The 23861-nt window shown below is 31.3% G+C and overlaps 2 protein-coding genes across 3 annotated transcripts in view; one reads left to right on the top strand and one right to left on the bottom strand.

Moving 5' to 3' along the window:
* Positions 1 to 22110, top strand: part of LOC109534465 (protein cab-1) — a 69264-nt gene extending 47154 nt beyond the window's left edge. For both annotated transcript variants that reach the window (XM_048669012.1, XM_048669011.1), the window contains exons 11-13: positions 15930 to 16106; positions 16612 to 16705; positions 20477 to 22110. In XM_048669012.1, coding sequence (XP_048524969.1) covers positions 15930 to 16106; positions 16612 to 16705; positions 20477 to 20581 — 376 coding nt within the window. In that variant the 3' untranslated portion in view covers positions 20582 to 22110. The remainder of the gene's footprint in view (positions 1 to 15929; positions 16107 to 16611; positions 16706 to 20476) is intronic.
* Positions 22111 to 22223: 113 nt separating this feature from the next.
* Positions 22224 to 23861, bottom strand: part of LOC109534468 (uridine diphosphate glucose pyrophosphatase NUDT14) — a 3338-nt gene continuing 1700 nt past the window's right edge. The window contains exon 2 of the mRNA XM_019900149.2: positions 22224 to 22780. Coding sequence (XP_019755708.1) covers positions 22542 to 22780 — 239 coding nt within the window. The 3' untranslated portion in view covers positions 22224 to 22541. The remainder of the gene's footprint in view (positions 22781 to 23861) is intronic.

Here is a 23861-nt window from a genome sequence, read left to right as displayed (position 1 = left end):
ATGCACTTTGTATACTTTTATAAAATAAATTATTCATATTCTACAAGCATTTAAACAAATACCCATATATTTACAAGCAAATGAAAATAATCATAGCTTGATTCGGTATTCGTTACTTCGGATCCTGATGAGTAACGAGTACTCGAATACCGATTAGTTACTTTTTTCTCACCACTACTCTATATATATCCCGGTAAGACACCAGGATAAAAGCAGTAAGAACTTACCACTTATTTCGTTCGTTGCCCGTAAGAAATTAAACATTTGCTCTGCGTTTGGAAAAAAATCATGCCATACGGAAGTTTTCACCAGTTTCACACACCGAACCACAGAATCAATCTGATGATAGAATCATTTGCTTGGTCGCCCTTTGGATGACTAATTCCTTTGCTTCGCAGTTCGATTCCAGTTTTTTGCTGTTTACATGTTTTTTGTTGCTTACATTTTTAAAGGCAGGATTCTGAATTAAACTGGTTCTGACGATCGCCGTGAACAAAGCAGCTTTTCCAGCCTAATATAAACAATTCCAATAGCGGGGAGGAGTAGACTTTATAATATAAAATTATGAGAGCCTAAGCTAGTGAACTCTAATCGTCTAATTGCTCTTCCCTTTTAATTCATAACTAAAAATAACTACTAAAAATTAAGCTTAATTAGAATGGAACAGGTAAGAATTGTATAGTTCAGCAGCGCATGGGTCACGAAAAAATTCCCGTTGCGTTTGGGACAGCAAAAGCAATGAATGTGAGTTTTCAGGAAATTCGTAACTTTTGAATAGTTTAAAATTAAGATTATTTTATCTTATATTTGCATGTTGTTCGTCGTTCTTTTGCTCTTGATTACTCAATTTTCAGTTGCTTAATAAACTGTTCAAGCATATAATGACAGCAGTTCTGTTTAGAATAAATAATATCGACTTTATTAACTTATTTATATTGTTCAGACAATAAAAGTCACACTAAGATATGATAAAAGTAGACACTACTTTGGAACGCTTAAAGGTTTTTTAAGCCTGTCAAATAAAATGAACGTTTACTAGCCCAAACTGTAACCTTTGATTTAAATAAAACTTCCATTAAATTATTGCTGCCGAATTTATGCCCATTTGAGAGTAGCTGACCTTTTCCAGTGCCAAAATAAATTACTTTTCTTATCTGAAAGCCTTTAGAAAATGGGCCGTGATAAATCTAGGACCTCGAAAGAGCCGCTACACAATTTTGCCATTTGCATTACTTATATTTAGAGACCTTCAGACCGTGGATAAATCGGGTTCGGGATACTTTTGCTCGAGGAAAAACTATTCGGACCTGAATAAGAATCCGCTTTGAATAGGTTTTTCTTACGGATAGAAGGTTGGTAGTGTACTGAATGCATCAATTAGTTTTAATGATTGTGATGAAAAGCTGAAAGCAAAAAAGCGGAAAGGTTGCATGATTATACGATCAGTCAAAGGCCGGTGCAAGTTTGTTGTTTTTCGAGGTTTTAGAAAGTTTAGTTGCGCTAATACGCAAGTAACAAAAAGTGATTTTTTAAATTATAAATAAATTTTTCGTCAAAAATGTCCTGGTTTAGTTTCTTAAATGAGACTCTGCTTTGGCAGCAAAATATTTGTGCAGGATGTTAAAATGTATTTCAATAAACTAAATTGAAGAAACAGCCAAGTACCAGATATTTAAAAAAACACCAAAGGGATTAGAGAAATAATAAGAGCATAAGAAAAAAAGACTGATTTAATTGCTAATTAGGAAAAGTAGGTCTGTTATATAAAGATATTTTTTTTTATTTATGTAATGAATACTCAAAAGAATTTACGAGATATTTTATTAGATAACCGGTATTTTATCTATACATGCTTTAGAAGTATAATAAATACAATAATAATCAAGTTTAGGTAAAATATAATTCAATGCTTTAGAAGTTATTTTTAAATATTAGTTGCAGCTTTTTAACTGCAAAATAAATATTAAAAAAATGCTAAAAATATATATTACGAGATCTATTTTTACTTATAATTAAACTAATAAATAAAATCGTAATTCAGTTTAGATAAGTATGTATACAAATCAAAGATTCAGAAATATATTTAAAATATTACTATTAAAATCTTTTTAATTGCAAAATCAGAAACTTGGTAGATGTTATAATTTAAATATTTATTAGGCAATATTGAATCGAGGATGAATTCGTAAAAGTCACAGAAACAGTAAAGCGCAATTAAAATTGTATTTAAACTTTAACTCAAGATAAAAGCATACTACAATAAAGCATGATTAATTCGCATTGAAAAATAATCGAGTTGCAGCTGATTTCTATTTCAGATAGGAATAAAACCATAAACCTATAGGACTATTACATTTTCTTACAACCAAAAACCAGGTTAAGAAAAACAAGGACAATACTCCAAAATAATCCGGAGCTTTGCCAAACTCTGATTAACTAGGTCAAGATGAAACAAAAATTGAAAGAAACTAACTTCAGAAATAGTGGAACACTTTGATTAAAACGATCTGAACTTACTTAAAACTACAAACTACAATTGCATGAAAAAGTCAATTGATCAAGTTAATATTCCTAAAAGATAAGTTTCCACGAATTAAATTTGCTTCATTTTTGCGTTGCTATTTTTGATATATATTGTAATATTTTAAATGTCTATTTTCGTTATTTTACAAGTACACAGCAGCCGTAAACCAAACAAAAACATCTATTGTACACGTTTACATGGTTTATCGCTTAAGACATCATTAGACCTGCCATGCAATTTAACCCTCGCACACAATAGTTTTTAAAGCGCCAAAAAAAATTACCTCTGAAGTAAATTTGAGCTGCGGGAACATTTGCTTTACTTCGTTTGTAGTATCTGTGTTAATTACGATAAGATTTTCGGTATTTTAACTGTGCTTAAACGGATATTTTTGACTGCTGGGTACAAATATGTTGGTTTTAATAAAACGTTAGTTGCTTCCAGCTTAACAAATAGTTTAGTACCTACACACATCAATATGATGTAAACGCTCAGGCCAAATTTTGGGAATAAATAGACTTTTAACCTAATTGATTATAGCGAACTTGGAACTGAAACTGTTTGAGCCTACGATTCCCTTAAACCATATTGAGTTGGAGTCATCTAATACCGATTAAGTCTGGCAAAGTTTTCAGTTCCGGAAACGGAAATGCAAGAGACATACACTTGCACAAGATAGATATTTGCGCGATAATTCAACAAGTTGGAAACTAGTTTCAAAGGATTGAATTACAATTGCATATTCTATTTGAAGATTAGTCTAGGAAATTGCAGAATTTTAGCTAATAGCGGCATTAATGTAGGCATCAACCAGTGTCAGGAGTACAACTGTTGAGTTTTTTCAGATTTTATTCCGGCACGACAAGAATCTTCTGTCTTATGATAACTAGTCAAAAATAAATTATTTTCCAGGACGGTCTAAAATCCAGAAAACTCATCAATTTCAAGAAATTGCAGCTAAAAACTAACTCTTTTGGTAGCTTTTAGAGAAGAATAAAAAATCTACAAGTATAAAGTTGCTTGAAGTTTTCTGATGGAAATTGTGTATTGGTGTGAAACTATTAGAGGAAGAAAAAATAAAATTACAACCCAATGTTGTTATAGGAACAGGAAGTTCAAACTTGTTAGCTTTTGTTGGATTCATTTTGCCTCAAAATTACATCCCACGCCAAGCTCTTGGAAAATAATAATCATTTTGTACATTATCAGGATGAACTAAGGGTAACTACTTCGGTTCGTAATTAATTTGATGCGGAAGTTGAAACAATTTATTCGGTTATATCCAAAGTTTTGGATAGTTAGAATTTGGATATTCGAGAGTTCAGTTAACAGATATTCATCTCGTTAACTATAGAAACATTACATACAGCAACTATTTCAGGAAGACAGACCTGAATAACATGTTTTCGAAGAGGCGAGTACTGGTCCAAATATCTTAAAAGAGGAAATTATACAGGTCTGTCAGTCAAAAAACGGTAGTGCTGCAGGCCCTGACTGTATCTATGTTGATAATCTTAAACTAGCAGAAGTCACCAGGGTTCTCATTGATTCATTCAACACCATATACATCAGGAAAAATGCCATAGGACTGGTTGAAGTTCATTTTTGTCACGCTGCCAAAACAAGAAAGTATCGTACTATAAGCCTGTTGAGCCATGTACTAAAACAATTTCTCAAAGTCATTGAAAACAGAATATATAAAAAGTGGGAAGAAACTGTCTCCAACAAGAGATGCTCTCTTTAGCATGCAAGTTCTGGCTCAGAGATGCTTAGATATGAATAGACCAGTATACATGTGTTGTTTTATAACCTAGGAGGAGGCTTTTCATAAAGTACAACGTTCTAAAATAATACAAAACCTTCAAAATAATGGGCTGTTTATAAGATGTTACTTAAAACGTGAATGGGGCATTTTTCAAAATGAAACAGTGTATACAATACTTCTCACGTGTATACAACTAAGAATCTAAGTTTACGACTACGCCTGGCCAAATACCACATATTTCCCATCTTGCTGTATGCACTGGAGGGATGGCTGTTAGATCGGCATTGCAAAAAGATTGAAGCCTTTGAAATGTGGGTTTATCGTGCATACATAGGATTTCCTCGACTGATTAAGAGAGTGGTATGGAAGAAGTACCAGATCCTTATTTCGCACAGCGGCCTCCAAAATACAGATAGCCAGAATGACCGCCAACCGTCAGTAGAAGACGGCACCAGAAGAAGAAACCAGATTCATCAATGTTGAGGTCAAGATAAGATTTTATGGAACAAGAAGCTGAAATTGAGAAGAAAAGCGTATTTTTTTTAAATTGTAAGACGCAAGGAGAGCTCACTTTAACTTGCGTTTATTTTCAGAAAAGGAAAACTACGTCAAATATGAATGATCATTAATTAAGTTAAATGTACTACTAATAATAAAAAGAACATATTCACAAATAGTTTAAAGAAACACAAGTTAATACGTGTGTGTTGTTTATGTCTTACAATAAAAAATATTTCTTTCTATCCAACTTCTTGTTCTAAAGGACCTTAGAACCTTTTGCGCATTTAAGCACCTTTAGTCAACCTGTTCTGACTTTAATCTTGTTTTTCTCAACATGTCGGTGAGATAGTATTTCGCCACCATACTAACAACAAAATTATTTATTTAAATATAAAGTAGAATAGTATGCAGATTTAATGCGTTTAAACCTAATTAAGTAAAGAAAGATAAAATGAATATTGTGAAACTCGTGTGTTTTTTAGCCAATTTGTTCAACAAAAACCATTAAAATAAACTTTAATCACACTCATCTTCACAAAATAGTGATTTTCTACTAAAACATTTTCGTAGAATGACGAGTAATAAGTCCGAAACCCGTCCTGGAAGAGCTTGCTAATGAGCCAATAGCCATATTCAAAAACTTTCCATGCCAGTTGCCCAATTTTATCCATTAAAATCAAAAGAAGCCAAATTAATAACACCATAATAAAATTTCTATTCAATAACTTGTATAGATATTGAATTTGAATCTGACTTTCAAATCGTCGCTAGTCATTATGAGTTCGATCAAAACTTTCCATTAGCAAAATGAAAATCATGATAACACTAAAGCCTTTAAACTCTAATTAGTAAAAGTTTATTTCAGTATTTTGAAAACAAGGTTTTATTGGGACCAGTTCAGCCAATGTAAATATGGAATCCACAAATAGATGCCGAACTCTATTGCCAATAATCTAAGCTGTAATAATTCTTCGAAAATGAGAATTCCGTTCAATTTTTTATTCCATTTGCTGGAAACGTGCTTGGTTTTTATGGTTTATAAGACTCGAATAAGAATTCTTATTTAAAGATTGACGTCAAGTATTAGTTGAACATGTTTATATATCAAATTTTTATATAGACGGTCTACGGTCGGGTCTGACAAGGTCTGAGAAATGTCCAAAATAATAAGTGTTGAGTTTTTAAATATAAACCAAATAAAATTAGTTTTTAAATTGCTGCATCTTGTCCTCGAATGTACTGTTTAATAATAATAAATGTGTTCACATTAAAACCACATTATCTGGATAATAGTATTCTCCCTGGAACTCCCGGAGTTTTCCACCGTTATTCGCTAATCTTTTATTCTAATTAAGCAGTGCGAGTTAGCCGTCCTTGGTTTTACATTTAATATGTTTGAAAACAATTATATATTGCGACCCTTCAAGGTTCAAATAATGATTCTGTTCGTTTTAAGTTTAAGTATAAAAAATAAATAAACATATATGCAAACAAGCTGATCGAAAACAAGTCTTCACCATATGTGGAGGTATTTTTCATTGAGAATGAAATTCAGAAATGTGTAAAATAAAACCTTGCCGTTTTTTACGCTTATGGGCTAAGAAAAGGGCAAAGCGAAGAAAAAACAGCGGGAACGACAAACTCAACACAGCCAATTTTCAGTTTCCGTAGTAAGTTTCTATTTAGCGTATTTAGTTTTGAAATTAAAATTTGTGTTAAAAATCTGTTTAATGTTTTGAGTTCCAGCAGTAGGTAAAAATGATATTATAAATATAATTTCAGTATGAAAACTGGCGCTATTAATTAACAATTTTCTAAGCTGACTAAAACAAAAATAAAATGCGTTTTGAAAGAAATAAAAATTAAGATACATACCCCGCCCTCCAAGATATCTTTACAAGTCGAATTTAAGTAGAAATCAATTTAATATTTCATTAAATAAAAGTATTTAATAACTACAACTTCCACGGCATCGCTAAATACCTACATCATTAATTTCACCTTTAGTTATTAGCGCTTCAATGTAGCTAAACCAGGTGGCTTAGGGAATCTGCACAAAATGAATTGCAAAAGCTAATTTTACTTTGAGATGTAAATACGATTCTAACCCATCACCAATCTGGAACTGTATTCTGTATTTGAATAGTCGGGAAATCAATTCTAAAACTTCCCTAATTAGCATTCAAAACCAAAGTTTCAATTACTGCATTTTTGCATCTTTCTTTGCTTTAAATATAAACCTGAAACAGACGTTTCCATTTTGAAACTGCAACATAAAATATTGCTAGTTTTCTAAACTAGAAATTTCATCCTAAATGTTTCTATAGAGAAGTTAATTTCTATCTGCAGATCCGAGCTATTAAATATCAAATTCCAAGTACCCACTTACGAAAATCAAGTGTTGAAACCCCACTAATCCCGGATACGGAAAACAAAAGCAAGGAAACGCACTGGAAACTCCGTATGGCGGCAGTCGGCCGGGAAAAGTTGTGCTGAACAGCCGCGAGTGACTTTAAAGTCGTTTTTCCGCTGAATTTCCCGCCGTTTGGAAAGCGCTTTTACATTTAAAAAGTTTACTTCTTAAACTGTGAAAATCGAGCTTGAAACAGTGGCTTAAACAGCTCATAAAGCAACAGGATTGTTAATAGACATACAAATGCAGGGTAACTAAGGTGTAACTACTAGGCTCACTCAAATAATCAATTCAAAATTTTTCAAATATTTAGCTTCTAGCTAAAGTACTAGTTCTTCCAAACCACCCTCAATAGTGTTATGTTTGTTTTATTCAAAAACGCGCGTTACACATTTGGACCGAATCTGCACTTAAGCATTATTAATGCTTTAGAAGGGGATTTTTGGGCGCTTTTAGACCTTGTTTACCCCAAACAAAAGCATCGTAATCTGATCAAGCGCCTGTTCGATTTAGAAACTTTCTTGAGCTTTTCCGGTTTTTAAGGAAGCTTAGTTAAGTTTCTTAGTAATTTTTATCTAAATTAATGATGAATTTACGGTTTCGTTTTTTAATTTAATTGTAATATTTTGCAACACAAAGGTAATTAAATCTAAAAGCTCTGGACCACATAGCTAAAGCCTAAAATTCTATAAATCGATTAAACTCGAACGTAAGCTTTCAAGTGTTCGCACAGAAAATAATTCAACTCCTTATAAAAAATTATAAAATAAACTTTAGTTCGAAGATGTTGGACTTGCACGTGGAATACCTATATATCTAACTTTTACTTTTCCAAGCAAATAATTCATGCTTATTTGCTATGCTAAAAATATCCAAGACAACAAGAAACTTCTTGTTTCTTGTTCGCCGGCTCCCGAAAGAAAAATAGGAATAAATTAACTTACTAAATTACGTAAACTGAATTTTATTTTACTTCTAATGGTACCTTCCGGGTATAACCAATCGTAGAATGTTGCTTGAACTTTGCCGATCTAGCGCTTCGCGAATATCGAACATTAAATAATTTTTAAAAATTACTGGAAATAGTTTGTGTAATAGTGACACACAGGAGCTTTAGAATCCCAAACAATAATCATTCATCTTCAAAAGCATATGTGATTTATCCACTTTTTAAACTAAAAATAAATTGTTTGCCGTACTTCTATTCAAAGCATGCATCTGTTTTTGATATCATATCTTCCTTTTCATTTTCATATAATATTTTTCTAATTGCTTCCTCAAACCGATACAAAAAGCGAGTTCTTAAATCAAAACAAACTGAAATGGCTGAAAAAAAGGTTGTAATATTTAGAACATATTTTCTCCAGCAAGTAAATTGTAATGTTAATTGATTGGCCTAAACTAAACCTGAGAATTGTGAAGTGTCGACACGTGCCGTCCCGATCAAAGGAAAGCGTATGATTATCAGGTTAGCAACGGCCTGTAGTAACAATTAGAGAAATTTCTTCAATTCCCATCGCGATAATAATGCTTCTATTGTGAACAAGTTTAGTTCAAATTAGTGTACAAGCAACGAGTTCTCTACTTTTTATATAAAAACATTCTGTGTATATCAGGTTTCAATCTACATAAAAATATTCTTGACTTAGTTGTAGATGGAATCTATAGAAGAAACTCAGAAGTAGATAAAAAGGAATTTGTAACCAATTTAAAAACCATAATACTAGTAGCAAATTATAACAGATCGCCAGCTAGTTTGAATGTGTATATTTGCATCTTTTTCCTCAAATTGTTGAAGTTATCATATTATTGAGTTAACAGTTAACAATAAACCCGGAATTGTCGCTTAATTCATCTCCTCAAAACGATATTTTTTCACAGAGACACCCCGACTATCTCAATGTTACACAAGTATTATTTTCTGGGCTTCCTGTATTTATTAGTGAAATTGTTTAGCCACCAGTGCTAATTAATGGAAAAGAGAAACACTTCTGCTAGCCGCTTGTAATTTCGGCGCTCCTCCTATCGAGTAAATAAGATCATGTTATTTCCCAATGTTTTTTATTTACATAGATTCTCGTTTTGATAGAACAGTTTTACCCGGTTTATACCTTATGCAAAACGAATGCATGGCAAAGCTGCAGAATGTGTAAATTATCCGGAAGACAATGCACAATTTCCAACAATCAAAAGAATTTAGTCATGCAAATAGTAGACAATGCAGTATTTCTGTTTTGTACTAGTTTTCATATTTACGCGCATAATATTGGTAAAATATAGCGAGAGGAAACATAGAGAAATAATTAAAATAATATAAAAATTATATGTAGAGTAGAACGACCAACATTTCTGTAAATTTAACATTATAACTTGGCTGTGTTATAGAGTGACCTATTTATTATTTGGCTGTTAAGAGCTGCAACGACTTTGTCTCTAATCCTAATAATTGTTAATTAAAATAAAAATATCTAATATATCCGTACACAAAAATTATTTACAACTTTTCCTAACATTTCCGATCACTATTTGTCACAAGATATGATTTCCCTAATGTCCGAGTAAAAGATAACACTCGTTCTATGTAACGTTTTTTTTTTATTTTTCGTTTGTTTCATTGATTCAATGATTTCATGCTAAGCACGAAATAGAAAGATAAATGACAATGAAAAAAAACTAATGCCAAATATTTTATTGAAATTTTAAAGTGCACATATTGTATGTTTTCATTTGATAAACACAAGTATAAAATATTCAACGAATACCTTTTAATCATGTGTTAATAAGCATATTCATTGTGATTTCAAAAATATTCAATTAATTAGCAGTAAACTGAATTTATTTCAGGTTTAGTGAGAAAAACAGTTACTAGATCTGTGAATTTTTTGTAAACAATCTATTGAAATATGCCAGAAATACAACGTGAGCCGATTAGAAATTGTGGTATCTCTTTCTAATTTATATTTCTATATCAATTTTTATTGACTGTGATCATCTTGAACTATAATTTTAATTTTAACTTTGGTCTGTTTCTTGTAAGTTTGTTATGTGTAGTTTTGCTCATTTTCATCACCGTTTTAACCAGTTTTTACCCGTTTTCGATTTTTTTGACCATTGTTTGGTATATTTTGTTCGGTACCTAATCTTGGGGTTATTTGCTTCTGTTTTGACGATGGCCCTGATGATCACGTAATTGTCGAAAGTACTTGTCCTTATTTACCTAATACATACACACTTCATTACAAAAAACTTGTTTGATTGATTTTCATCCAGTGTGTACACACCAACTTCTTCTTCTTATCATGCAAAATTGCTAATATGAGACTTGATTGAAAATAAATTAGGTTTTGAACTTTCCCTGCACGTTCTGAACCTTCTTATTTTATTTTCTGTCCATAATATATACAGGGTTCTTCTAATGACTCACATAAATTTTATATTTCAACTCTCCAAAAAACGAAGAAAATTAGAGGTCTTAGAAATCGTCTAGCGTTTTTCATTGGCCAGAAAACAGAAATTTTCGATTCGTGAACCAATCTAATAAAAACAAGTTTATTTCATAAACGAAAGGAAATTAGGAGCTCTCTAAAAAAGTGCTCTAAAATGTCTCAAATTGGCCAAATATTACATTTTTGAAGCTTGTATAAGAATGTATTAGATCAAATAGAAAATCTGAATCTACTTATTCTCCTTCACTAAAACATTGAACAGACGAATTGATTTATCAAAAAACAGTAAGTTCAATTAAGTTATGTGTTGCAGCGTCGTTTTTAACAAAACTCGTTCATGAAACATGAAGACATGAATTTGATACCGAACATTTTAATAACCCTGTATAATTTACCAGTTAAAATCGTAAATAGTATTAAAAATTAACAGCAAAGTTAAGCAATTCTTCAAGAGCAGCACTGGTCTTAATTCCGAATTTTTACTTGCCCAACTTGATGGGTTTTATCTAAAAATAAATATGCATATATTATAATTTTATATTATAATTAATTATAATTGACATACACATTTTTTTTGTTTTTTTAGTTTGTTTTATTGTGCAAACAAAAGCGCTAAAAATACAGTCACAAAAGTAATTTACCATAAATTTTTAAAATACTCGTATTACTTAATACTTCGTATTATAATACGACAACTGAATTTCAATTTAAGAGTATGACAATRGGATTATTGTGCCTGTCYGCTTCAAAATAATAAAATATAAATATTGAAAATTAGTGGTCAGTTTGAATGCCGCCCACGTTCCACACAAATATGTCTTTTATGAGAATTATCACCTCATAACATTTCAAATTGACGGGAATGAAGCCGTATTTCATATAGGGTGGTAGAGGGAATTAATAAAGTTCGTGATGAATTCTCGGCACGTCGCATTCAGTTTACAATTATTTCGATGTTGAGTCCTTAAGTATTTGCTTTAGTCTTTTCATAGAGTGATTATTTGATTAGAGAGGCATCTTGTACGAGACAAATAGTGTTGGATCCATGTCGTATCGTAACAGTGACGCATGTTTCAAAATGTGACCGATTTTATGAATACCGTTAAAAGCAGACTCTATCAGATGACTAGAGATGCGTAAGTATAATAGTAATAATCAACTTAATTTCTTAGTTAAATTGTTTTAACAACAAGAAAAGCAACACAGTCAAATTATCTCCATTATGGATTATTATTAATTATCTCACATGTTGAGAGAATCGTCTAGTCCATATGGTTTAAGATGAATTAGGAGTTTTTTATTTCACTTTTAAATCGACATAGTCTGGAAATTCTCTTGATGCATACAATGATGTTACTTTCTATTTATTTGAATCTGTGCTTTGCATTTTTCATGTTTTCGGTTTTAGATAAATAACTGTTTTGTCAATTGTACATTAAATAAATCTTATTTCTAAAGAAGAACATTAAAACTCATAAATACGTATGCAGTCATTTTAGCTGCACTTTTATGGGTTCTTCAGAAAATATTTCTATATTTGAATATAGATTTAAAGTAGGCCTGGGTAACTCTAATTTTTAGGAGTTGGGGCAGTGCTACGCAAATGGTTTGGTGCGCCTACTCAACGCACCGGCGCAACTCAGTTCCGTTGCTGGGAAAATGTTGATGACTTTTTACTTGTTTTTAGATTAATTTTAAGGACCATTTATTAATAATAATTTTAAAGTTTCTTCAAAATTTCAGAATTTGCCAGTTCTAGCAAAGTTACTCTTCTTCTTACTGTTAATTTTCTAAAGTTTCACTTAAAAATGCTGACAATCTTAAGGTATTTTCCGCGAAAAATTATGAAATAAATTTTGAAACCTTTCGTCGCTTTGTAAAAAGTTTTGAAATCCCTTCGAATTTTGAACAAAAATCAAATAATTTTCTATCAAAAAACGAACAGAATAAGCGAAAGATTATAACAGATTATTTGGAAATTTCGTCACCTCCATACCTCTTAAAACTAGAGTATGTTAACTGTTAACTGTACAGTTTGTTAAAAAAATGTGGTTTCTTAGTTTTAACTCAATTTTTTTTCCTTTACTTTCGACTCAAAAACGCTTTATTTGTAGAGTTTCACTTAAAAGTACTGACGACCTGGAGGTCTTTAACGCAAAAAAAATTAACAAAAACTTTTTTCAGAGTCGAATTCGAGGCAAAATCGAAAATAAATTCTTCTCGTTTTTCCCCGAACACCATTAAGATTTTCTCTCAAACCGATCACAAAACTAAATTTTTTAATCGGAAGCGGGAAAAACAGAATTTTCTGATGATCTTCTTTTCTGAAATAATAGGGTATTTTCAGTTAAAAATTACAAAATTAATTTTGCTAGAAAATTCGCCTCATTCATCGGTTTGCAGAGAACTTTAGAAAACCCATTTCAGCTTCGAATTTGCACCAAAACCAAATAATTTGATTGCGTGTTTTTACCGAAAGTAATTAGGATAAAAAAAACGACTACAGAGCAAAATTTTACAAAAAATAATTTGGAAAATTCGCCGCCCTCATCCCTCTGAAGATTTTTAAAATTTCTTTAAATTTTCAGGTCATTCCAGTTCTAACAAACTTTCGATTAAGCAATTCTTTCTACGCAAAAATCGGATTATTTTTTAGTTTTTCTTAAAATACTGAATGTTCAGGTATTTTCTGTCAAAAATTATAAGATACATTTTATTACTTCACTATAGATTATAAGATACATTTCATTACTACACTCGCCGCCATAACCGCGTTCCAAAAATTTTTGGAAAATTTTTTGCAGTTTCGAATTTTGGACAAAACCCTCATCATTATTTCTAGGTCTTTTCTGAAAAATATTGCCCCGAACTGAAAAAGCGAAAGTTTATAATCATTCATTTGAAAAACTCTTGGAAACTGGAGTTTCTTCACTTTTAGGTGAATATTTCTACACAACACTGTCTCTAAACATAAAAACCGCGTTTTTCCTAACGTTTTACTGTAAAATACTCGCAAACTGAATCTTTTATGCAAAAAAAATAATATATCGATTTTACAAGAAAACTCGTCGACTTTTTTTGGACTCAGTTCTGTTGCTGGGTAAATCTAGATTACTTACTTTTTTTTAGTTGTTTGTACAAAATAGTAAAACCCTTTTTTAGATGTTAAAATTCCAGTCTCGGGTCTCGTACAGCATAAATCACTTATAACTCATGAACCGATGAGTTATAACTCGTTAACTCAGAGAGCGGCATCATCTCAATAGCGCAACTCAACACAGTGTTACCCAGGCCTAATTTAAAGTATGTAATACGTCAGTTTTAACTTTTCGTTATTCACACAGTGTCCAATAACTCCACTTATATAAGCATATAGAATCTAAGGTTTTTTCTTTTCATTTCAACTCCTTCCTGTGAAGCTACTCACTTAAAAATGTATTTTAATGAATTTGATGAATTTGGAACAATGAAACACAGCAACTCGACCTCGAATAGTATTTTCAAAAAACTCAATCCCCTAGAAAGCCTCGATATTGGATAATATTATTGAATCGATTGATTTCTGTTTACTCAATGATTATAATAATGTTTTGTAAACTACTTTTGTAACTTGTGGGATTTTTATGAATTTCCCGGATTTTATAGAAAATGCATTCTAACTTCAGTTCTTGACGGGTTTGAAATAGTAGATTTTGTTGTCAGTTTGTAAGTGGAAAACCCATCCACTGTTCAATTGAACTAGTAATACCTTATGCATATACTCCAAGGGAAAAATGTAAATTCTTACAAAGTAAATATGCTAATTTCTTTGTATTGGCTCATGCAAGGCGATCAAAATTTTGCTTCATTGGAAACAGATCGTTTGGAGAAAATTACAGTTTATATTTTTTAACTTCATTCAGACAGGGGACTTACTAGATATCGGACATTGCATTTAAGAAAATGTTTAAATTTAATAGATTTAAACAAGCGAATTGGTATTATATCGAGAGAAATTACAAGGAGTATCGAGATTAAGAGTGAGAATATTAAGATCAAGAGCTCGTATTCTTTGTTAATCTGATTTGAACAGTAAAATAAATATTTGCAGTGTTTGATTTAATATTTTTGAATAATTCCAGATGATCCTGCTGCTTTAAACATGCAGATATTCTAAAATTTCACTGTTGACTTAGAAGAGTTTGAAAAACCTTACTTATAAAAAAACTAGAATTCATTTCATGTCCCTACCTTATAATTCCAGTTTTAGGAATAAACAGGAAAAACTCTGGCAAATAGTGAAGCAGAACAGTTCAATTTAGGTATATCCGATAAATAAACCTATTGAACCAAACTACTTTCATACTTAATTGTCTTTCCAGTAGCTGTGAGAAAAACCTCCTACTTTACACAAATATTTCAAGGGAATGAAAAGCGAAAACACTATGGTCTGATGCTATCATGAACAAAAATGATAAGCAAGACGCATTTACATAACTACATAAGTTCTACATTGTTTTAACGGTGTATGCTTACAAATTTGTGTCTTTGCCTCAAAATTTAGACTTTTTGATAAAAAAAAATATTATTTTTATTACAAAGATCAGTAATTACGACAAACATTACGACTATTTAACTTGCTACTTTTTGTTACTTGGCCAACTCAAAATATTTCATTAGTTTTATTCGGGATGTTTCTTGTTTGTTATTTATGTTCTCTTCAATTTAAATTTCAAGCACGATTTTCTACGATTTAAAATGCAAAAAACCGTTATAAAATAATGGCATAGACATTTATTCAGAGAATGTTTTCAATTTTCATTTTAGCCAAATAAATTATTTGTCAAATCACTTGAAAAAGACACCAAGTTAGAGAATGTGATTATTTTACCTTCAAAATATAAAAATGTTTAGTTTATCGTCTTGATTTACGGTAAATGCTCTGTGTAAAGAATGTGCCCCGACATGGAGATGGCATGCCAGAACTTTCGCCTGACAATGTTTCCAACAAAAAAGCAATTTCCTATAAAGACTCTTTGGGGAGTCATTAGACGGAAAAGTATCTTTCTATTTGTCAACCGTGTCGCACCAATTCGTTCGCTTTATATGCCGATACAGAACGATTACTTACAAGCGTTGCGACTAATAGATTACTTTTCTTTATTTATATGTTCTTATTTTCACATTTGGTAATAAAAAGTGCTCTAGTGAATTTTCAAAGTGAAAAACAATGTATTTGTTCTTCAACGATTTCGGTTTTCGAATTTTGAACATTTAATTTAAAATGTGGATTCTTTTCAGCTTGCAAAAGCACATAAAAAATGCTGAAGACACCGACTATCCATCTTATGGAATCGTGGGTCCAAATAAGGAGTTCGAGAAAAAGGAAAGGGATGAAGCAGGCGATCGAAGACTAGCTCAATCGGCTCAAATGTACCACTATCAGCACCAGAAGCAGCAAATTATTGCTATGGGGCGGTAAGCAGAACATTTTCATAATATACCAATAAACAAAACAAGTTCCCAGATTGATACTAAGGTCCATAAAATAAGTCTTTCAACAATTCGCCTAAATAAAAAAAATATTACAAAGTACATATTTTATAGGGTCAGTTCGCACAAGTAATATGAATGAAGAATGAAGCTCTCGCTTTAAGTAAATACAAACTTTACATTCACAAAGGGACTGAACTAAACGGTGTCTCTTTGTCACATCGACTTTAGTAAATTAGCTTTATAGAAGAACAAGTCAGGCTTCTATTACAAGTCGGATTTTATGAATTGAAACACACCAAGGATTTCTGCACTTTGAAAATTTGCTTAAGGAATTAAATGAGATTTTCTTAACAGAGAGCTAATTTTATAAACCTAATATGCTGAGCTCAAATAACTACCCTGCTTTTAAATGTTGTGGAAATATTAGATATACTTTTAACAACGAGATTTTAAATATATTTACTAAAGACTTGAATATTTTTTGCAGAAACCCTCATGGACATGGATCTCAATCCGACACCGAGGAAGACGAAGACGATGAAGGAAATTATACAGTGTACGAATGTCCAGGACTGGCTTCGGTAAGTAAAGTACAGCCATGACTAACTTTATGGCTCCAAATTTATAAGTAAAAATAATATAATAAAAATATAAACATAAATTAATTTTATTGCCACAGTATAGGTTTCATTTATCATGCAAAAAGATGTAAAATAATAACTTTATTTGTTATACAATCTGATAAATAGAAATCAATGCAGAAATAAAAAAATCAATCATTTATCAATTTCGATAATTTAAAATCGAATAGATTTTAAGCAATTTATTTGCGCGCTTTTGCGACATCTTTCGCATTTCTATATTTTTTAAATTCTAGTCTAATTAACTAATAATTGATATATTTGCTCCGGAGATAATTGAAGGTGTGTTTGCAGCAGCAGACGCCTATTTTATATAATAAAGCAGTTTAATGTGGAAAATTTGACTAGTTAATATTGAGCAACAAATTGAACTAGAATTGAAAAAATTGATTCAAAACTTTTGAAGAACTGTTCTTATTGAGAATAGATACCAGAACCGTTTAATTTCGCGTTTAATTCATGGAAAGAATAAACTGATTTTAGGCTACTAACACTTTTTCTAACACACTTTACTAACACTTTTTCATAGTGACATATCCTCCGAAAATGTCCTTTTCTGGTCGTTGAAAGTGGAGAATCGTGAACTTTGTTAAAGAAGTGATTTTTTTGAAAAAAAAAACTAATAATAAGTGTTAGCAAAGGTCAAGCTAGCTCATTTGCTAGAAAAACACATGTTCTGATGTGATGTACACACCAGAACACACCCGTTTTATACTGATGTTTTAAATATTCATATAAAAACTATCCACAGTAGAAAACCTGGCTAGTGAAAGTTGAAAAACAAAGTGAAAAAATTTTGAATTTAAAAAATCGATCGGTCTCTATTAAAAATAAAAAACCGTTTGAATTAGGGTGTACATCAGAGTTCATCAAACGTTAATAATAGGATCGCAAACTTTCTTACACGACAATAAAGAGTATAGGTAGTTCACAGAGCAGAACACACTCGCTTTTATTTACATTTTAGATGTTCAAGTAAAATTATTCCACAGTAGAAAACCTGGCTAGTTAAAGTTGAATAAATGAGCGTCCCCTTTGAGAAGACAAAAATCGTTTAAATTAGGGTTTAAATCGGAGAAAAATATTAATAAGATCGCAGACTTTCCTATACATTAACAAGTGTAGTTCACAGCAGAACACGGTTCTTTTATATTTATATATTGACGATTTACATGAAAATTGTCCATATTAGAAAACCTGACTTATTAATGCTGAAAAACTGAGTGAAAAAGAGTTTTAATTTCAAAAATCGGTCGGTCCCTATTGACAATTTTAAAACCATTTAAATGAGGGTCTAAATAAGAGAAAAACATCAATCAGATCGCAAACTTTCTTAGACGACAATAAAAATTGTAGCGCGCAGCAGATCACGCCCGATTTATATTTAGATTTTATAAGTTCATATAAAAAGTTTCCGCAGAAGGCAATCTGGCTAATTAGTGTTGAAAACCTGGGTGAAAATGATTCTGAATTTAAAAAATCAAGCCGAATTATTGATAATTCAAAAACCGTTTAAATTAGGGTGTAAACCACAGAGGGAAGCAACTAAAAATTTAAAAAATTGGCTATTACGACAGAAAAAAGTGTAAGAGTTCATATAAAACAGAAAAGTCTCCTACAGAAAATCTCGTTTAACGGTTAACGTATAAAATGTGACTGATAGTTTGAAACTCTGACTAATAATTTGAAAATGAAAAAATCCTAGCTAGAATCCGAAGTATATCTCGGTGAATACAAATATGCAACAAAATTATAAAATACAAGTCAACAATATAGGACTGAAAGTTCTACTTCTACATCTACATCAACCAAGGGAAAAGTAATGCTAAACTTACCGAACGCTGCCCCGTGCCACCTGAAAAGAAAGAACAAAATATGTTTAGTACTGCACGAAATTTGTTCCAAGCCATTAAGAATAATAAATTTAAAGAATGCCTAAAACTTCAGCTGCTTTTCGAAAAATTAAACTCGGTTTAAACTAGAGAATTTATAGATGAGAAAAATCCTTACCAGCTTGCTGCAAGCTGGCGCCCCATCCTCCATTTTCTACCCATTGATCTTCCAAAAGTCCACATCGTACTTAAAGTCTACTTCGAATTGAAAACTTTAATCCTGCAGTATGCAGACAGAATATACTACCCCACTTGTATTTGTAATATTTACACTATTCTTTTTATCTAAGAACGCGATTCATACGGCACAAAGAAACACCCGACCTGTTGGAAAGCTGTAAAAAAACTTTAGTTAGTGAAAAGATAATTTGTTAAGTTTAATTACTTTTAGTAAAAACTGAAAATTTTTCACAAATGATGTTTTGTATTTTAAAAAAAGGCGCAGTTTAAGGCTCTATCAACTGGTTGTCTAACAATGATCCAAAAACCAACAGCGTTTTTCAAAACCCGCATTATTTTCTAATTATTGCTCTTCAGGTGAAAACTAAGAACATTTGTAGAATAATGTTTTATATGAGCCGTTTTCTTTGAAAGTGGTTTAAGTGTATTTTATTTAATATGGATATACTTAAGGTTTTGCACTTGAATAATTTAAGAAATATGGATACATGTTAAATATGATAAAAAATCAATCATTTCAATCTTTAATTTTTTTTGGGAAAACTTTTTCAAAATATACTTACATTACTTTCAAATAAAACGGCTCAAATATAAAAATTATCATTTACGTATTTTTAAGTATTTATTTAAATGACTTAAATCCTTTGCTAAATTTATAAAATAAACAATAATCCTGCTCCCATTTCAGTTGTTCGTTAAAGTTCTTAACTAATTCCATGTTTCGGTTTAATTAATTAATGCTTTCACTTAGAGAATTTCACACATCTAATAACGTAATAATAATGAGAAACCATAATATGTTTTATTTTAGTTGCATAAAACTCAAATTTCTAGATATATTTCATTGCATATTTTAAAGTAGGTACACTTATTGTAGTAGTAATTTCAATTATTGGCAATTAAATCGTTTTTTTGCGATTTTAAAGCGTTTTCCACCGTGAAATGTACTTACAAGTAGGGTTTTTTTAGATTTACTTTCTTATTATAACTAAATGTATGTATTTAATTTGAAGTGCATTCAAACAGTAATTAAATAGTAAATACAATCTAAGATCTGCCACAAGTTATTATCAATTTCTCGATATTACAAATGTTTCGAATTCCTCGATGTTACGACTATATATTTAATAATACATTTTAGATCAAAAGATAAAATTTGAATTTAAATATAAATTTACTAATGACTTACAAACTCCCTTTGACTTTGGAAAAATAATTTTGAAACTGCTGTGTATTTTTTTTAAACTGTTTGGTATTCATTACTAAGGGTTTATAAAGAAAACATGAATTTAGAAGTTCATATAGAGACTCAAATCATATATCCAATAAACGATGAAACAAAATTTATGAAAATAACTCTTTTTAAGAACGGTCTGAAAATCCCAACCTGGAGAAGTAATTACAAATTTACAACCTACGCAAAAGTGGAACTAGAATATATAAAACCACTGAAGATATAAGACAACATTTATTTAGGGGCCCTCGATTAGATCATTTGATCAATACCCCCCTAGTAAAACGAGTAAACAAATAAAAAATACATAGTTTTACATCATCTTTTTAATAAGGCATATCCATTTATCTTTCTAACCATATAAAATCTACTGATTACATTCATTTACATATTAATATCTTACAGATTGAAGGTCCGCTCGAGGTAAAGAACCCCATGTTTGATGATGACGAGCTTATGACCCCATCGCAAACCCCTTCAATGATGCCCGATGATACTGACCCCAAATAGACCATTTAAATAAAACCCCTATCGTCCTTAACTGCTCCTTTACCTCACTGCACAAATTATAGATTACTGTGCCAAAAAAGTAAGGAATAAACTATAATGCAAGACAGAAGATTTTTCATTTAATATCCCTAGCACCCAATTCGTCAACTAAGTAAATTATTCATAGAATTTTCTTTATGGCGGAATGTCCTTACTTTATTGGCAGGTATTAAGAAAGCCGTGTATTGGCAGATAAATAAATCACGTATTCAGACAGGCAAGGAATGGATATTTAAAAAATTCAATTTAAAATAGTGAAAGAACAATTATACAGACTCTACAAATGTACATCATTCAGTAACTTTAATTAAATCTGACTGCAATTTAAAAAATATATTAACAAGCACTTACTTTTAGTGGCGATCTAACTGTATATACCATTATATCATAACTACTTACATAGTTCTATTACTATTATGAGACTCCAAAGAGCTATCTAACATACTCTCTAGGTACATATTCCCAAATAAACTTATAAAATAGCTGCAGATAGTAGATTTATAAACAAACTTATGAATGTTACATAAATGTTCGTTCCTTTATTACGAAAATAAAGTTTATTTATCATGTTTTAGCCCTTAGAAAGTATATGAAATTCCAATATTTTTGCGCTGAATGCTAGGCACACAAGTGATAGGAGTGGGTACAAAAATCAGCCAATTAATGTTTCATTATTTTACATAGTATAAGGCGATAGGAATATGTGCTATTTATTTTTTTTAATATTTGCATATTTCAGGAGACCCATTGGTTGAGCAATTTGGCGAAACAATCATTTATATAGGTACTTATTTATATAATACGTTATTTGTTATAATTGTTTATTTAGAAGTAATTATATTTTTTGAATGGATGCAATGCTACTAAATAGGTTCATCATTACTGAATATAATTTTCGAGCTGGGAGGCTTTAAGATCCTTAATACTTGCTACATCGCATTTAATGAAGTCAATTGTAAATGCAGGCGAAACGTTGGATCCAGAAGCAATATCACTAGATTACGACCACATAGGCTCGAAAACTCTTAGGTAATGTTAACCATTAACGTTTATGGTTGATATCAAAAATTTTGTTAGCCCGCGTTAAGCAAGAGTGATAAAGTGAAATGTGCTTTTAAATGCTGACTTTTCATCCAACTTGAATTTTTATAAAATTTATTTCGTCTGTAAGTAGTACCTATCTATTCAAAGTGAATTTAAATAGACACAAACAAACAACAACTTTAGAAGCAGACATCATCAATATTATTGTGAAGTAGCGTAGTCAGTAGGTGATTTAGATATAGACAAATAATATCGCAGTCAAAAAATAGTTTGAAACATATCGGAAAACAACTATGACTGACACCCAATCAATGTTCCAATAGTTCTCAGAAAGAAATGTACGACCAAAGTCATATTTTACACCGTAGATTAATACCTTAAGTTTCCTATGATTTCAATAATATGTAATTTATTTTATGGTTTCCAACATTAAATGGTTTAATCTACTGAGCGTTACGTTTTTACCCTCCAAAGTAAACATCCGACTTACAAGACGTCGGTTGTCTAATTCAATATGAAAGAAAGGAAAACAAGGAAGGAGGTTGAATGAAACAATTACTAACAACTTATAAGTTAATATATTTATCAACAATAACAACTTTAACAATAAAAATAATTCACAGAGACGAAATCTAAAAAGCGTACGAAATATTGGTCCTTTAATATCTTTGGAAATGTCCTTCCAATACTGTTTAACGCAAAATACATAGGAATAAGCTCCAAGTGTTCAAATGGCATCTGTTTTAAAGTGCTGAATTCTAAAGCGATTTATAAACTCTAAGTGAGAACAACGATAATCTGTGTTAAATATTTGAAATATTTCAAAAATGCATGTTGTTTTGCTTAACAATGTATTGCGTTAATTTATTAAATCAAATTAATATTTAGAGCTTTTGTTTAAAAGAAACCAGTAAATACCAAACAGAAAACTAGGAGGGCTGTTTACAACATCTCTTTGAGTAACGTAATCTTTTACTTCAGCAACGGTCATTTCAACTACATCAATGAGTTCATCATCAGTACCACCACCTTGCGTTACCTTCATAGCGTCAGTTACTTCACAGTAATAAGCTGTTTGCACTGAAGCTGAGGTACCAACACCAGAGCGATAGGAACCTGAATAGAACAATTCCAGTCAATATCCGGCAACAGTAGCAAATGGTAGTTTTGGTTTGCAGCACTAGACAGACCTTGATTTTGTGCCCTTAATATGAATAATAATTATGAGCAAAGTTGCTAAACTATTTCGCCAAAGTTCCTCTGAAATTGGTGCACAGGAAAGTGGAATACGAAAAGTTTTTCAGTTTCTAGTTAGCTTTTTCAACTCTTATATTTATTATAAAAGTGCATATAGTTGTTGGTCGGATGCAAGCTCCTTTAGATTGGAAAGTTTGTGAGCGAGTATTAAAAAGCTCAAAACTCAGAATGGGGATTTGCTTGAGTGATGGTTTCGAAATCGTTCCATAGAGGCAACTTTTGGATTAGTCCCATTTTCCTTCAATTATTGGGAGTTTTTAAGTTTGAAGCTTCAAGGTACAATTTAGCGTCCACCACATTTGCAAACGTTTTTAAAAAAATCCGTTTTCCCTATTTTCCCAAATTCGCCCAGAAGACTGCTTTCTGGAACATTCAATGGAAGCAACTTTGCTCTATTAATCCTGCTAGTTTTTATTTAGTTATATTTTTCTCAATTTTTGGGAGGTGTTTGAAGCTTTAAGGTGCAATTTGGCTTTCATCACATTTGCCAAAGGTTTTTTGAAAAAGTCACTTTAAATGGGGATTACAACTGCTTTCCACAACATTCAATAAACTGATTTTGCTCTATTGGTCCTGATCAGGGGCGGATCCAGCTTTAAATTCAGGGGGGGGGGGGATGTAGAAAAAATACAGTCTTCTGTTGTCTATGGAATTAGAAAAATTATCGTCGTTTTGTGCAAGGGTGGCGTAAGATTATTGCAAAATTTCACGTTTTCCGTCCCGTTTAGCATGTTTCTCGGAAGCAAAATGAGCAAGAACGCTCGTTTTTACATCATTCCAAAGAGAACTAAATGCCTTTTTAGAAAGTGAACCATCGATAAGGAAATGTTGCAGTTTTCTCATCTTTTTAGATTTGCGTGGTATTTTTTTGAGTTGCAAAATCCACTTGAACATGACGCTGCTTTTTTCGAAGTTTCTCAAGAACCATTCGAGCCACAGA

Source organism: Dendroctonus ponderosae, unplaced genomic scaffold (assembly GCF_020466585.1).
Source record: "Dendroctonus ponderosae isolate FM_Combo_2020 unplaced genomic scaffold, Dpon_F_20191213v2 Dpon_F_20191213_8, whole genome shotgun sequence".
NCBI lineage: Eukaryota > Metazoa > Arthropoda > Insecta > Coleoptera > Curculionidae > Dendroctonus > Dendroctonus ponderosae.
Note: the sequence above shows the minus strand (reverse complement) of the source record. Positions and strands in the feature narration are given on the sequence as shown.